Below are 17,330 nucleotides of genomic sequence, written 5' to 3' on the forward strand. Positions count from 1 at the left end.
ATGGTTAAATCTAGCAATTTAACATTCAGATCAAGCTAGAGGTTTATCAGCTACATGGAATATCCTTTCATTTCATATGTATAATTAAACTCTACAGCTCAACAAAAAATAAAGTCATTATCCATGTATATACACAGCAGTGTGAAATTGTGAAACACGTTTTACATTGGTGTTCGGTGATTTGTCATCTGTATCACATGTTGTACTGACCTCTCTCCATCTGGCCCCTGCGCTGCTGGATACATAGACGTTAGGCTTGTTGGCCAGGTTCCTGCCTACTGATCCTGTATTGAAGACAGAAAGATGTCACGATGCTTTTTTGGAGCGAAAAGACAAATCGAAGTAGGAGAGTTCAGTTCACTTGTGAGATTTTGTTGACTTGATTCAGAAAATACTTGGAACCATTTCATTACATCAAGTGAATTTATCTCATCCCACTGGCAGAGCTTATTTATTGAAAAAAAACCCAAAAACAAACAAACAAAAAAAAAACACTTGGAATAAATACAAATTAAATGAATCATTTGGATTAACATTTCAGTGTGAATTCTAAAAATAACCTTTTCTGCATTATAGTTTAAGATTCGCTCCAAAAATCTATTATTGTTTTTTTTTTTGGATGGGGGGGGTTCCCCCCTTTTCTCCCCGATTGTACTTGGCCAATTACCCCACTCTTCTCCACCCCCTCTGCTGATGTGGGGAGGGCTACTAACTACCACATGCCTCCGCCGATACATGTGGAGTCACCAGCTGCTTCTTTTCACCTGACAGTGAGGAGTTTCGCCAGGGGGCCGTAGCGCGTGGGAGGATCACGCTATTCACCCCAGTTCCCCCTCCCCCCCGAACAAGCACCCCGACCGACCAGAGGAGGCGCTAGTGCAGCGACCAGGACACATATCCACATCTGGCTTCTCGCCCGTAGACACGGCCAATTGTGTCTGTCGGGACGCCCGACCAAGCTGGAAGTAACACAGGGATTCCAACCGGCGATCCCCGTGTTGGCAGGCAATGGAATAGACCGCCACACTACCCAGACACCCCCTAAAAAGCTATATTTTTACAGGTGAAGACTGTTGTGTAAGCATACAGACTTTAACATTACTGTACATAGCCCAGCTACCAGTTACCAACACCACCTAAAACCTTCAGGAGAAACCCTGCCTAAACAAGCACTGCAGATGGGTAACTGTTATGAATGTGCTTTGAATGGATTTGAAACTTTAACTTGAACCTCTCTACTCTAGGCGGGTGCTGGGCACTAATTTCCAAGGTATTATGTAGTGTATAAAACTCTGTTCCCTTATCTTAAGCATGCTAGCAAATTCGAAATGCACAATTATCCATTTTAGATAAAACCAGAGGCGTGCACTCAGTAGAGTGCAGATCTCCGCCAGGCGTATCTCCTCTTCTCCGGTGCTCAGACTTGGCAACAAACCAGCTGAGGAGTTAGCACTCAGCTGCGGTATAAGAAAGGTTCTGAATCACCGCAACCATGAGAGGTCCTTGATCATACAGTAATAAATGTGCAAAAAAATGATTAGGCTGACAGGTTCAGCAGTATGTGAGATTAGCAGCGGACACACACACACACACACACACACACAGAGAAAAACTGTGTTTTCCTGCCATTATAAGGCTTTTGTGCAGTGCAGTGCCCAAGTCAACTGAATGGGACATAGGGAGAAAAGAAAGTTGTTAATATGGAGCATTCATGTTTAAAAATCTACCTAATAGAGAGAGAGAGAGAAAGAGGGAGAGAGGGAGAGAGAGAGAGAGAGAGAGAGAGAGAGAGAGAGAGACCTTGACCTTTAACCAAGCCTTTAATGTTTCAATTCTTCAGTCACATCAAGATAACATCAACACAAAAACTCATATACATAGTGGAAAAACACAACAATCGCCATACACAGTAAAAACAAAGGATACACCTTCCCCCTATTTCCCCTTTTTTCAAAGATTAAGAATAAGCACTTGGTCTTCCACTGTGCACAGCACATCCCCATGTCCCCACATAGAAATAAATCCTTCTAGGTTTGAACTAAGGTTGAAGAACATGAACTCTATTTTCAGCCGAGCAGCCACTAGACCCCTGAACATGAGCATGGCGTCTGTGGACCCTGTGCCTTTCATCTTGTTCCTTCTGCTAAGCCAAATGCTCATTTTCGCCTGTCCTATCAAAAATTAACCAAGGTGATACGTCTGCACTGTGCTGCCATGTACCTCGGACCAAAGACAAACAGGCTGTCCGCAAGAACCTCTCCTAAACCTCTGAGCCACCGCTGCAGTACAGAGAAAAGAGGGCCCAACCTGGGACATCTAAGCCATAAGTGCTGTAGGGTTTCCTCATCATTGCAGAAAGAGCATTGACTCCCTACCCTAGGATCAAAGTGTGCCACATGTCTGTTCGTAGCCACAGCCCCGTGTACCACCCTCCACTGTAGATCCGCAGTGCGTTTCTCAATGGGGGGTTTGTACAAGGACCTCCAGCTGCCCCTGGGGGATGAGCCTGGTGCCAACAAACTCAACCACCTCGACTCCTGCACACCGGCTAGTGATGTTCTGTTGAGAACCTTTACAGTGACTGCGTACAAGGCCTTCTGTGACGTGCTTGAGAGGTCATGTAGTTCCGGACGTTTTGATGGACAGAATGGCCCCCTTCACTTCTTCCTGCTCCTCCACTGCCGCACGGACTGACAAAGATGGAAAGACAGGCAGCATAGCTGGCTGATCCTCCCCACACTCCGCTCCTAGTACCTCCCTGAAGAAGCCAGGAAGTGCACTGATCACTTCCCCCAACAATCTCTCCATCAAACGAAGAGATTTAAAGCCAGTCTCTTGGCTCAAAATGCCCGCCGTCTTCCACTGTCCTCCTGATCTGAGACATGCTAATTTCGTAAGTCCAGCTCTTATGAGGGATCTCTGTACACTTGCGGAGCTGAGCATCCTGCAATGTATCAGTGGGTTATGGAACAGTGGTTCCTCCCCGGCACTGCCATAGAGCTGGGAGTAGTCCCTGTTGGTGCGCAAGACCGTTCTCCAAGCGCGGAGAACAGATTGATAGAAGGGTGTTGTCGTGAAATCCATGCCAGCCAGGTCCAGAAAGAACAGGTGATTGTCATAGTTCAGGTTCATGACCCTCCGAAGCAACACAGACGCCGTTTCACTCCAAAGTCGCTGGTCATGGTATAAAAGGCGCTGCACAGTTTGAAGGCGAAAGGCCATGATGCGACTGCGGAGGTCAATCAGGCCCTGGCCTCCTTCCAGCACTGGTAGGAACAGTACAGCAGACTTGGTCCAGTGAAAGCCTCCCCAGAAGAAGTCCACTAGCGTCTTCTGTACTTCCCGTATGAGCGTGTCCGGAGGTTCTAAAACTGTAAACCGGTGCCAGAACATCGAGGCAATCAAGTTGTTAACAATCAAGACCCTCCCCCTATAGGACAACTGAGGCTGGATCCAAGTCCACCTAGACAATCGGGCACTGACCTTCTCGGTTAAACCCTCCCAGTTTTTGCTCAGGAAGCGGTCACTGCCTAGAAAGACACCTAGGCATTTTATCCCGTCTGTATTCCACTGCAGCCCCGCTGGTAATGTCGGCTTTTCTCTATTGTTCCACTCCCCCAGCAAGAGGCCTTCGGATTTTGACCAATTAACCTTTGCAGAGGAAGCTTGTTCGTATAAGGCCAATTTCTGTTTGAGAAATTGTACATCGTTTTGGGTTGTTATGAAAACCGTGACATCATCAGCGTATGCTGATAAGCTAACTGCAGTGGTGATCTTCCCTGAAAAGGTTAGCCCTGGGAGCCCCTGCCTGAGCTGAAATAAAAGTGGTTCATGGCCAGGGAGTACAGCCTCCCAGATAAGGGACAACCCTGTCTGATACCTCTCCTAACAGAGACAGGTCGGCTGAGTCCACCTCCTACCTTCAACAGAACACTGGCTCCGGAATACAACAACTTGATCCAGTTAACAAATTTATCCCCAAAACCAAAACCTTTAAGTGTTTTGAACAGATAGCAATGATCTATCCTGTCAAAAGCCTTCTCTTGATCTAAGGAAAGCAGGCCAACATCCAGCTCCTGGAGCTTAGATATGGCAATAATGTCACGTATCAAAAAAAGATTATCCTTAATTGTACGGTCAGGAACACAGTACGTCTGGCTGTAATGTACAACCGTGTCCATACACTGTTTGAGTCTATTTGAAAAGCATTTTGCAATGATCTTATAGTCAGTACACAATAATGAAACTGGCCTCCAGTTTTTTAGTAGGCCAAGATCTCCCTTTTTTGGTAGCAGTGTCAGGACAGCCCGTCTACAACTCAAAGGTAGAGTTCCAGAGTTCAAACATTCTTTAAAAACATCGTGTAAGTCTCGTCCAATGTGAGTCCAAAACGTCTTGTAGAACTCTGAAGGAAGTCCATCAACTCCAGAGGCTTTGCCACAGCTGAGCTGCTGAACCGCCGCAGACATCTCATCAAAGGAGACGGGGGACTCCAGCGAAGTCACCTGTGTTTCACCCAGCTGAGGCAGTCCCTCCAGTATCTCCCCACACAGCCAGAGTCACAGGTCTCCGCACTGAACAGGCTGCTGTAGAAGTCTATGGCCAACTTCCTCATCTCTGATGGATCAGTTGTTGTTGCCCCACTGGGAAGTTTGAGGTGCATCATCACATTGTTCTTTCTAATTTTCTTCTCGAGGTTAAAGAAAAAAGAAGTTGGAGCATCTATGTCTTTGATGGTGGCAAGTCGGGTCCTGATTAAAGCGCCCTTTGCTCTCTCATGTAGGAACCTACCTAAAGCCTTCCTCCTACTTTCCAAAGTGCTGCTGTCACCATCATGTCCAATAATTACTTCGCTTTCTAATATCCTAATTTCTCTCTCTAATTCATCAAGACAAAGTTTCTCCACACCGAGAGTGTGGTGTTTGTATTGCTGACAGAAAATCCTAATTTGTGTTTTTCCTACCTCCCACCATCGAGCTAAGCTCTCAAAATCCCTCTTCCTCAGCCTCCAATGACTCCAGAAGTCAGAGAAGAACTGAAAGAAGGCTTTATCCTGCGTTAGCCGCACATCGAAGTGCCAGTGGGAACAGTGTCGAAATTGAACTTGTAAAGAAAAATCTGCCACTACTAAATGGTGATCTGAAAATCCCACAGGTGATATCGTGGACTTAATCAACCTGTTGCTGTATGTTTGATTGAGGTAAATCCTGTCCAACCTGGCTGCCCTCACACTACCCTCCGCAGCTTTTACCCATGTGTACTGCCTAACTGTTGGATTAAGTGTCCTCCAAACATCCGTAAGGTCGTTTTCTGCAACCACAGTGGACAGAAAAGAAGCTGACGGTGGATGGGGCTCTTCTGAGTTTCTGTCAACTGTAGGGTGTGTAGTGCAATTCCAGTCTCCTCCCACCACTATGATTGAGCCACTATTAAATTGTTTGAGTTTATCCCTCAGTTTGCTAAACAATCTCAAGCGATCAGTGCCTGTATTATAAGCATACACATTTATAAACACAAAAGGTATTTCTTGGATTGTTGCCTGAACTACCTGGATCCTGCCCTGCTCAACTTCACATGTCAAAACATTTGTCAAAAGGAGGCGCTGCGAGAAGAGAACAGCTACACCTGCACTAAAGTTGGTACCATGGCTCAAAAAAGCCTGGCCTGCCCAACTCATTCCCCACTCTATCTCGTTGTCTGCAGAGCTGTGTGTTTCCTGTAGGAAGAGCACATCTATGTTCTTAGCTCTAATCAGCTCAGCTACCACACCTCGCTTAACTCTATCCCGTCCTCCATTAATATTTAGACTCCCTACTCGCAAACCGTCCATTAAAAGAAGAGAGAAAAGGAAGGATAAGACAGTGAAAACATTCCAAGAGAGAAAAAAAAACACCTTTTGTGTATCACATATATTTCAGTTTTGTACATGTAAAGAAACCTTTCCTCGCTTTTCTTTCCTGAGTTTCGTCAGAATCTTCTTCAGACGAAACCTCTTCTGCTTACTGAGCTCTTCATATCCAGCTGTTTTTCTAATTTTCATAACAGAACTAACAAACCTGTCCACATCCGAGAAGAAATCTGTTACATCCACAGACTGTCTGCCATAGGTTTCGTCAAGGAAATCATTAATCTCTTTCAATGAGTATGACTGCTGATCATCTTGCGACACAATATCAGCAAACTGAGATAGGCTATCATCCTCTAACATGTCCTCATCTTCATTTCCAGCGTTTTCACAGTGTGACTCACCTGTTGCAGAGACCTGACTCTCAGCCTCGGCTGGGTGACTGTCTCCCGCTGGTTCTGTCTGTCCTTCGTCTCTGCATACATCCGCATCCTGTGCTTCAGTACCACTCAAATTACCATCATTTACAGTATTGCTGTCCTGCTCAGTTGTTACATTTCCTTCCGTACCAGGTTGCGGATCACCGGTTACGGTGTCTCCTGCCGCCTGCTGCGCTGTTTGCGGGCTACCGCCCTCTGCGGCGCCGTTAGGCTGTGGCTCGCCTGTACTGCTGCCCGCTGTGGGCTCCCTGTGCGGGCAGGATGAGCGTTTGTGGCCGACATCGCCGCACTCAAAACACTTCATGCTGCCAGAACTCGCGTACAAAGTGTAGATGCCGTGTTCGTATTTGACCTTAAATGATACTTGTAGATGTTCTGAGGGATCATTTAAATACATGAAGGCCTGTCTCCGCAGGGAGTTAACATGCTGCAGTCTGGCGTCGCCACAACCCAGACGGACTGTTCTGAACCCGCCAGCAAACTTCCCGAAACGACCCAGTTCTTTCTCAATGAGCTCGTTCGGGATAAATGGAGGTACGCCTGACACGGTAACACGTGTCGACGGCACAAACAATGGCGGGACGGCTACAAACAAATCGTCTAGCACCAGGCCCCTCTCCACCAACAGGTGAACTAAACGCTCCTCTCGGAGAAAAGCCACCACGGCTTTATTCATCCGAGAGCCGTAGGTGATGTTCTCATAACCGACCTGTTCTCCTGCAGCCAGGAGAACCTGTTCCACAGTGTACCGCGGGTCTACCACGACTCTAACCCCGTGTCTGATAGACAGGGGAGGCGAGCCCTCGCCGGGGAGGGACGCCATATTGCACACCGCCAACCTCCCACCAGCCACTCCAGTCACTTCCCAAGCACCAACGACAAAGTAAAATTAAACTTCCCTCACATTACCATGTAGAGAAGAAAAGAAAAGAAAAGAAAAGTGAAAGCAGTAGAGAATAAGTGAATTAAGCCAAAAAACACGCTCAAGCTCATTCAACGCCCTCACTCACGCTGACGCACCCAACCTTCCCGCATGCAGTGCAGAGAGAGAGAGAGAGAGAGAGAGAGAGAGAGAGAGAGAGAGAGAGAGAGAGAGAGAGAGAGAGAGAGAGAGAGAGAGAGAGAGAGAGAGTGCAGCAGTGGTCAAGCAAACTACAGAGTGAGTGAAGAGAGGGACTGGCGGTAGTGAGAACAAATGTTTTTCAAAGGTTTTGAATCACTGCAACCATGAGAGGTTCTTCATCATACAGTCTTAACTGTGCACAAAAACTATTAGGCTGTAGGTCCAGTAATATGTGAGATTAGCCATGGACAGACAGACACACACACACACACACACACACACACACACACACACACACACACACACACACACACACACACACACACACACGACCAAACGCGTGATTAACGTTGCAATAGGACTCATTCAATTTGAATTGCATTTCATCACTCGTTCTGTTTTTCCTGCCTCCTCATGAGGTGCTTGGTCACTGGATGAGCCAGCATGGTCATTAACACAAAAATATTATTAAACAAATGGCACTTCCTTCCTGTACTGCCTCTTAATGAGAGGAAGCCTGAGTTGCATGAGCTGCATTTCACCAGGTTTTTATATCATCAGGTTAGAGAAGCAGAAAAAGAGACAGACTGGGGCAAAGAGAGTTCTACCACTACTATTAGAGAAGGGGAGGTGTCTATTAGAGAAGGGGAGGTGTCTATTAGAGAAGGGGAGGTGTCGATGGAGGAGATGCGGAACTCAAGTTGATCACATTAAATAAAACAGGGGTGTGGAAAAAGAGACAGGGAGCAGGGGAGGAGAAAGCTCAGGTCTGTGATATTAATCTCCTGTTGAGGTGAAGATGATGTACTGCACGCCGGGTATGTACCGGAGTTTTGTTTCTGATGCTGCACTGCTCTGAATAACATTAATAATGATGGGAGTTGTGTTGCGGCACATTGCTGCACATTGCAATGCTCTAGGATAGGTCCAACTCAAAAAAAATGGTATCCTCTTTAAAACATCCCTCCATTTAGCATCCAGTCACCCACCAATTAGCAGCACACACGAGAATTCAAGGACAATGCCACAATCATAGAAAGTTGAATCAGGGATGCCCCTACAGACACAATTGGCTGTGTCTGCGGGTGGGAAGCCAGATGTGGGTATGTGTCCTGGTCGCGGCACTAGCGCCTCCTCTGGTTGGTCGGGGTGCCTGTTCAAGGGGGAGGGGGAACTGGGGGGAATAGCGTGATCCTCCCAACCGCTATCGTCCCCTTGGCGAAACTCCTCACTGTCAGCAACTGGCGATTCCACATGTATCGGAGGAGGCATGTGGTAGTCTGCAGCCCTCCCTCCCCGGATCAGCAGAGGGGGTGGAGGAGCATCCGGGATGGTTCGGAAGGGTGGGGTAATTGGCCAGATACAATTGGGGATTGGGGAGAAAAAGGGGGGGGGGTCCCCAAAAAAAAAGAAAAGTTGAATGAGTTCATCTGGATACAACGTTATTGAGAGAGAAACATTTCATCACCCAAGTGACCGCTTCAGTTTCAACTGACTGCAGGTATCACCACCCTTATAAACAATACAGTGGCATTACGACCAAAAACTATTGGTTTCATATGCAAATTACTGTGACCATTAACTAGAGTTACAATGGCCATGTGCATTCCTCCCTATCAAGGATGTGCACATCCTCATCCTTGAAAGAGTGGCCACTGGGCTGTAGGTGGGTGTAGACTGTGGAGTCCTGGCCTGACATGTTAGTTCTCCTGTGTGGTGCCATTCTTTTGGCCAATATCTGTTTGATTTCTCCGATACACATGTCACGGCAATCCTCCTGGCACTTAACAGCGTACACTATATTGCTCTGTTTGTGCCGGGGGACCTGATCCTCGGGGTGGACCAATTTCTGGTGCAGTGTGTTTTGGGGTTTGAAAGCAACTGAGACGCGTTGTTCGGAAAATAGCTTTTGCGACACTCTCGCCACATACAGAATCACCACTGTTTGTGCTTAGGCAGCTGCTGTCCTTCTCCTCTCTTCGATTGGCTGGTGTACTGTTTGGGTTATTTCCTGGCTTGACAAACACCCGGTTAGGATAACCACACTTATCCAGGGCCTGGTTAATGTGGGATTTCCCCTCTTCCCCGGCCGCTGTGTCAGTGGGGACGTTGTCAGCTCGTTGGTCACGGTAATTTGTGTATGAAACCAATCGTTGTTTCAGTTGTTACGCCACTGTATTGTTTATAAGGGTGGGAATACCCGCAGTCAGTCGAGACCGAAGAGGTCACTTAGATTAGTGATGAAACCACAATGCTACTGAGTGATCAGTTGAACCAGTAATGCGAGTACATGGCTTCGACGATAATGCCGTTGGATGCATACATACATCCAGTATCAGTGATCGTGTTTTTCAAAACTCTTTTCAAGGATGATAACTACAAGAGGGGAGAGTAATATGAGCACAGCTCTCTTTTAATGGGCCAAGCGATGCAGCAAATCTCAACTATGCCCTAACTCTAAGTAAACATCTAATGACTGTCAACAGCTCTGAACAAGCACCAAGACTCACAAGACAGCTACAAATATCCTGAAAAACACACTGCCGTGATGTCGATTTAAACAACTGCTGCTCTATGTGATAGAGAGAGAGCGAGAGAGAAAGAGAGAGAGAGAGAGAGAGAGAGAGAGAGAGAGAGAGAGAGAGAGAGAGCCCGTGCTTGTGCCTGTGAACGTGGGTTTGGCAATAAAGCAGTAATTTGCACATCTGTTTGAAAGCAATAACATAGCAAACTCTGCTCGCTTACACAATCCCCGCCTCTCTCTCGCTCTCCCTCTCTCCCTCTCGCTCTCTCTCTCTCTCAGTGCCCATTAGCTATAAAGAATTTAATAAGAGGGATTGGCTGGGCACTGGAGAAGCACCCTCCTCTTGGACACAAGAAAGTATCAGCAAATCAATAGTTTGTACCAACTGGGAAAAATCATGCAGAGAAACACCACTTCAGATCTTTTATCCAAACACCAAATAAGATAAAAAAAATTTAAAAAAGCTAATAAGCATGCACACATAGACAAGCTCCAAATCATTACATAAAGTATTTTTTTCTGTGAAGACCTCCAATTTTAAAAAAGATTTTCTACTACGTCTGGTGGTTTAATTTTTGGGTTGCTTAACTTTTGAGTAGCAAAACACACACACACACACACACACACACACACACACACAAACACACACAGACACACACACACGCGCGCACAGGCATGCACGCACACACTTGGCAACTTGTCTGTGGAGAACATTTTGATGACTTGTGCTATGGGTAATACAGGAAGTTAGCTTTTGTAAACAGAAAGCAGCTCATCCGCAAAGGAAGACTTGTAGCTTTGTCTGGCCACATTAGTTTCCTGTGAGGGCCCCGGTTTTGTGTGTCATGTATTGAGTTATATGAAAGTTGCATCAAAAGATTAAGCTCACATGACATCAACTCTGCTAATGACTGTTCTCCTACAGATGGCAGCCCAAGCACACTAGTCATTTCAGTATTGATGGTACTCCTATCCTGAAACCATAGTGCTTATAGCACATATTTCTGGAATTTTGTTTTTCTTTTCTGTTCTATTTTTTTGGGGGTGTCCCCCCCCCCAAACTGTATCGGGCCAATTACCCAACTCTTTCGAGCCGTCCCCGTTGCTGCTCCAACCCCTCTGCTGATCCGGGGAGGGCTGCAAACTACCACATGCCTCCTCTGATACATGTGAAGTCGCCAGCCGCTTCTTTTCACCTGACAGTGAGGAGTTTTGCCAGGGGAAGGTAGCACGTGGGAGGATCACGCTATTCCCTCCAGTTCCACCTCCCCCTCTGAACACGCGCCCCGACAGACCAGAAAAGATACTAGTGCAGTGACCAGGACACATACCCACATCTGGCTTCCCACCCGCAGACACGGCCAATTTTGTCTGTAGGGACGCCCGACCACAGCGGAGGTAACGCCGGGATTCGATCCGGCGATCCCCGTGTTGATAGGCAACGGAATAGACCGCCACGCCACCCGGATGCCCTTTTCTTTTCTATTTTTGTTATTGCCATTTGTGCCCACCTGTGGCCATGATGAGTCCTGGTGCAGACTCCTTGGACAAGATGGGCATTCTCCTCAGCTGGATGTTTAACAGTTGGCTCCATCGTTGGGCAAGGTGGAGAGAGCAGCCTTTAGAGAGCTAGAGAAGAGAGGAGAGTAGTAAGTACAACGTATACAGAGTATTCTGAGGAGTAACTCTAGAAGTAGATTGTGTTCACAAGAGCAGCATTGTGCATCATCATCATTTCCTCATCTTAACTTACTATACAAAACATATCCCCTGCGACACCAAACGAAACCATGTTCTATGGGTTACAACTCCACATGGAGTTTGGTCAGTTTTTGAATATCGTTGTAATTTTTTTTCAAATACCGCAATATCAAGAATGTGGTATATTAAAAAGTATCCGCATTAGCTCATTATAAACTCTCCATGTTTTAATGCTATCACTTATTTTGTGGTGAGTTCGTCGACAACTGGTAGCAGCGACAGGTGTTTTGTCTGAATGTTCCCAACTAACACTGGCCATTAATGTTGTTCATGAGTCTGCTGGGTGACTTTGACATGTCATTTGTTGAACAGAAAGTGCTTGGCACAAAGAATTTACTCAATGTGGCTTGTCCAGATTCCAAACAGTGGACCAATCCTGCACTTTTATGATACTCTTAGTTTTAGTTGTATGCTCGTTTTAATTCTCTTGCATCTCTTCTTTTATTCTTCTTTTAATTATTTCTGCTGCTGTAGCACCTAAATTTTCATGTCTGCGGATCAATTTTTTTTTTTACCCCCCCCTTTCCCCGAATTGTACTTGGCCAATTACCCCACTCTTCCGAGATGTCTCAGTCGCTGCTCTATGCCCTCTGCCAAGCCAGGAAGCGCTAGTGCAGCAACCAGGACACACACCCACATCCGGCTTCCCACCCGGAGACACGGCCAATTGTGTCTGTAGGGACACCCGGGGATTCCGGGGATGTAGGGACACACGGGGATTTGCACCGGTGATCACCATGTTGGTAGGCAACGGAATACACCGCTACGCCACCCGGACGTCAGGGGAGCAATAAAGTTAATCTGATCTATTACAACATTCGGCTAAATCAGTCAATAAACAAGGTCATCTGTGGTTCGTGAACCAGTCTACCTGGCAGTCTATTGTTCCTCCCAGGCTGTCAGCAGCAGGGGGCTGAAGCAGCTCCCAGGTGCCCCCTTTGTCAAAAGTGATGACAGAGCGCATGTTGTCTTCACTGACTGAACCATTAATGAGTGTGGCAATGAAGACGCCACGCAGCCCTTCCACACGGTGCAGGTCAGCAAAAGGTTCATTGGCAAAGTACCTGGAACACAGAAACAGACAAAACTTGTTTTGTTACCAGGACAAAGAGCTTTGTATACAGGCTATAGCAGAGGGTAAATTCCCAGTTAGGCGGAAGCACTTTTATTAAGTCAAGCAAAATTTTGGAAGAACATGCAAATAGTGGTCACTTGTAAATTGTACTTCTGAAATAAGAGTAACTAACATTTACCAGCAATTTATTTGAAGCTAACAGTAACTATCCATCCAGGTCATCATTACCCCAAATTTAATTGCATTATTGGTAAATTTAACACTAAAGGGTCAGTTATCTCGTACTGGTAAAGACTGTATTTTTCTTTATTATTATAAGTATTACTAAAGTACTGCATCATCGCTAGCTGTTACTATGTTGTAAGAATCCTATAATTCATTATTAATTTATATATTTACGTTTATTTCTGTGTCATGCCAAACATTTGGCCCATCCCATTTGGGATTACATGACACCACTATTTACAGAACTTACATACATATTCCGGTATTGCATATACAAAGCATGTTGAAAAAAGGAAAAGAAAAAAGCAAACAAAATAAAAATGAAACAAAAAATTCCCAAATGAGCTGATCACATAAAGAACTGTTACATATCTACAGATTATCTCGATAAAAGAGCCTTTTTTCCTCTTCTCCCAGGCTTTCTGCAGATAACTGTTTCATATGTGAACAGCCAACTCAGTCTTTGTGCAGCATCCATATTTACAGAATCAATATCTATTTTTATCTGACTAAACAAAGCATCGAACAGTTCACAATAAAAAGGACAGCAGAAAACAAAATGCAACTTTATATCATTTAGACAGCACCCTAGACAAATCTGCTTTTCTTCTTTTAGATTAACATACCGTCCAGTTTCAACAATGTTCAACAACAGTTCATAACAATGTGGATGCTGTTATTGCTGTTTTTGGAAATCATTGTTATTGTTTTGTTTTGGTTTTTTGTTTATTTTTTTTTGAGTCGTTGTGAGATAGATATTGAGAATGACATAGTCTGATGTGTGAAAAACTAAATTTATTATTTAGGTTTATTAATTGAGCATTAGAGAGGGGGCAGGACATTATAAGTAATAACTTCTCTTTCTCCTTTTTGAACATATAATATTTGTTGGATTCTCTAGTGAGAATTACTTCTGTTGAATTCTTTTGGTTTTATTTTTATCATTTGTTGTTTTTTTTTTATTATTCATGCTTGGTCTTTTTTTATTTTGCATGTTCGAAATAAAGACATTTGATTTGATTTGAATGTGCAAATAAGAGTTTTCTGTGCTAACCAATACCATATGAGCAAACAAACAAAAAAAACAAAAAAACAATAAAAATACACAGGGATTCACAGCCAATTAATACAGGGGGCTCAGCAGGAGGGCGCTGTCCTATACAGTATATTAACCATAGGGTTACACCAGAGTGACTGCATCAACACAACCTACCTCCTGGTTCAGGAACTCAGAAAGATATGTATATAGATATATGCTGAGGTTTATTTCTAATAATAACAGAGGAGCTGGAGATGATGACAAGTTGACATGGGCATGGTTCTATTGTTTTCTTGACCGTGTCACATGAAGTCTCTTCCAGACAGGGAAATTTTGTGGTATCTTTCTGGTAAATTGCTGCTGAATATCATATTGTACTAATGTCTCCACAACTATCTTAAGTATCCATAACCCTGCAGTACCACTCACTTTGCCATCTAGGGTTGTTATGTTTACATAGGCCTGGACCCTGAACTTTTTTTAGTGGGCGCCTTTTTTTTTCTCCTTTAAGCGGGTGTAGTAGAGCATTTTGTGATCAGTCAAACAAGTAGAGCATGGCAAACAGGTTTCCCTGATCAGTAACACAACTCTTGCCACTTTTTCTTTTTACTTGCAGCAACTTTAATGCATGCAGCATTATTCATTTCTACTACGCACGTAACCAGAGGGTGTATAACTTCTGGTGTTAAGCAACTTCGGAGAGACATAGACGGGGACTTTTGACAACACTGCTGTGATAAAATACCCGTACAACATTTAGTGGTTTCCTGCTGATGGTGTGATAGAGGTAAAGTTGGCTGGTGACAACAGGTGTTTCTTTCCTAGTCCAACAGGCACTTGTTAAATGTAAGATAAAGACTGTGTGTGTGTGTGTGTGTGTGTGTGTGTGTGTGTGTGTGTGTGTGTGTGTGTGTGTGTGTGTGTGTGTGTGTGTGTGTGTGTGTGTGTGTGTGTATTACCTGATAAGTGTATTGCTGCCAGAGCCCTCAGGGCTATAATACAGCACATTCTCCAGGGACAGAGAGAAAGATAAGCCCTGTGTGTCTGAGATGTAGAGGTGTGTGACATTGTTCACATGGTTCACACATACAAACACCTGGTCCTCCGAAGCATCCGCGATGTAGTATTCCTACAGATAGGGGGGAGGAGAAGAGAGGGACAGAGAGGAAGATAAGGATTAATCCTCGGACTATCGATCTGCGGTCTGTTTTGATCACAATCTTCCTTGCAATCTCTCTGGAGAATACTCAATTACTGGATCTATACTCTAGCCCATGCAAAGGTGGCTCACTGTGATTGGATGTCGGGTCATAAACTGGGCAGCTTTCATTGGCTGGCGGTTGTATGAGACCCAGAGCTGAACAGATGAGGGCTCGTGGCTGCCAAATAGTTTCTGGAAAGAGAGAAAGGGCATAGACAGATATAGAGCAGTTCAATTAAGTTGTCATCATTCAAAACAAGTCAACATTTCAAGAGACAGTGCATCTAACAACATATCATAAAATGTGGTTTCCATGCAGGCCAAAGTTAAAACTAACAAATGAAAGCAAAGCCTGTTTACTCATAACTGAATGATACATTAATAATTGAATTCCGTCCATTACCCAAACCGCTTATCCTGCTCTCAGGGCCGTGGGGATGCTGGAGCCTATCCCAGCAGTCACTGGGCGGCAGGCGGGGAGACACCCTGGACAGGCCGCCAGGCCATCACAGGGCCAACATACACACACACACACACACACACACACACACACACACACACACACACACACACACACACACACACACACACACACACACACACACACACACACACACACACACACACACACACACACACACATTCACACCTAGGGACAATTTAGTATGGCTGATTCACCTGACCTAGTACATGTCTTTGGACTGTGGGAGGAAACCGGAGCACCCGGAGGAAACCCATGCAGACACAGGGAGAACATGCAAACTCCACACAGAGGACAACCCGGGATGACCCCCCCAAGGTTGGACAACCCTGGGGCTTGAACCCAAGACCTTCTATCTGTGAGGCAACTGCGCTAACCACTGCGTACCGTGCTGCTGCTTCTTGCTATATTATTATTCATTCCCTTTTCATTTTTGACACATTACCATGTGCTACATAGGATTGTGGAGCGGACATTCTCAAGCGTTTTGGTAAACAATTCCAGAAACAGAAAAATGCCTTTAAAAAAAGTAAAATGCAGGTGTGCAGAATGGCAAATGCTGACATGAAATGGCACTTACTATATAGCTTTTCCATGGTAGTTTACTTGATTACCAGTTACGCAAACCCTAGGGGCTATTTTTTTTTATTATGAAAAGAATATTCATCAAAAAAAAAATAATAAAAACAATATTTTTTCCTCACATATATTATGTTAGGACCCCCTGAGGAGCTGTATGTATTGGATAAAGGACAGTGTTACCCCATGTAGAGAATTGCTGCAGACAGCAGTTGCCCCGTACAGTTGCAGGAGACTGTTATCTTGTGGAATGTAATATCCTAATGAGATTTCACTGATTTATTATCCCACATTTATAAATCTAGACACAGACAGAATTTATTAAGTTCACAATGCTTCCTGTCGGGCACAATAGTGTGTATCTATGCATGTATGTGTGTGTGTACAGTGAATGGTGTGCCATCAGACTAAGGCAACCTCCCACTGCCTTTACATAACAATGTCAGCTCCTAGTGTGTGTGTGTGTGTGTGTGTGTGTGAGAGAGAGAGAGAGAGAGAGAGAGAGAGAGAGAGAGAGAGAGAGAGAGAGAGAGAGAGAGAGAGAGAGAGAGAGAGAGAGAGAGAGAGAGAGAGAGAGAGAGAGAGAGAGAGAGAGAGAGAGAGAGCATCTGCCAATCTGACTATCAATCTAAACAGGACAAATGGAATAATGATATCAGAGACAGAAAGAGAGAACAAGACAGTGATAGAGAGACACAGAAAGAAAGAGAACCACACAGGGAACTTATTTTGCAGAGAAATGGCCTACATTGTAGATTCAAATGTCAGACCCAAATGTGACTACTACATTCATGAGGTCATACCATGCCTTGCAATGCCTGTCTCTTGTATATTTGCGGGGCCCCGTTGCACTAATTTGCTGCCTTGAACACCAAACCTTTTTGTTCCAAGTTCAAGGAACTATACTGACTTACCTGCAAATCCATCTTAACGTGTTCATTCCTTTTTTGGGGATTTTCTCCCCTTTTTCTCCCTAATTGTAATTGGCCAATTATCCCATTCTTCCGAGCCGCCCCGGTCGCTGCTCCACCCCCTCTGCCGATCCAGGGAGGGCTGCAGACTACCACATGTCTCCTCCGATACATGTGGAGTCGCCA

At 45.0% G+C, this 17,330-nt stretch overlaps 1 protein-coding gene across 1 annotated transcript in view; it reads right to left on the reverse strand.

Moving 5' to 3' along the window:
* The window catches only part of sorl1 (sortilin-related receptor, L(DLR class) A repeats containing), a 100,686-nt gene that overhangs the window by 28,823 nt on the left and 54,533 nt on the right, over positions 1 to 17,330 (reverse strand). The window contains exons 7-11 of the mRNA XM_056283232.1: positions 15,264 to 15,365; positions 14,932 to 15,101; positions 12,505 to 12,697; positions 11,384 to 11,501; positions 211 to 284 (exon numbers count right to left, since the gene is read on the reverse strand). Coding sequence (XP_056139207.1) covers positions 211 to 284; positions 11,384 to 11,501; positions 12,505 to 12,697; positions 14,932 to 15,101; positions 15,264 to 15,365 — 657 coding nt within the window. The remainder of the gene's footprint in view (positions 1 to 210; positions 285 to 11,383; positions 11,502 to 12,504; positions 12,698 to 14,931; positions 15,102 to 15,263; positions 15,366 to 17,330) is intronic.

This window comes from Lampris incognitus, chromosome 7, assembly GCF_029633865.1.
Source record: "Lampris incognitus isolate fLamInc1 chromosome 7, fLamInc1.hap2, whole genome shotgun sequence".
Lineage (NCBI taxonomy): Eukaryota > Metazoa > Chordata > Actinopteri > Lampriformes > Lampridae > Lampris > Lampris incognitus.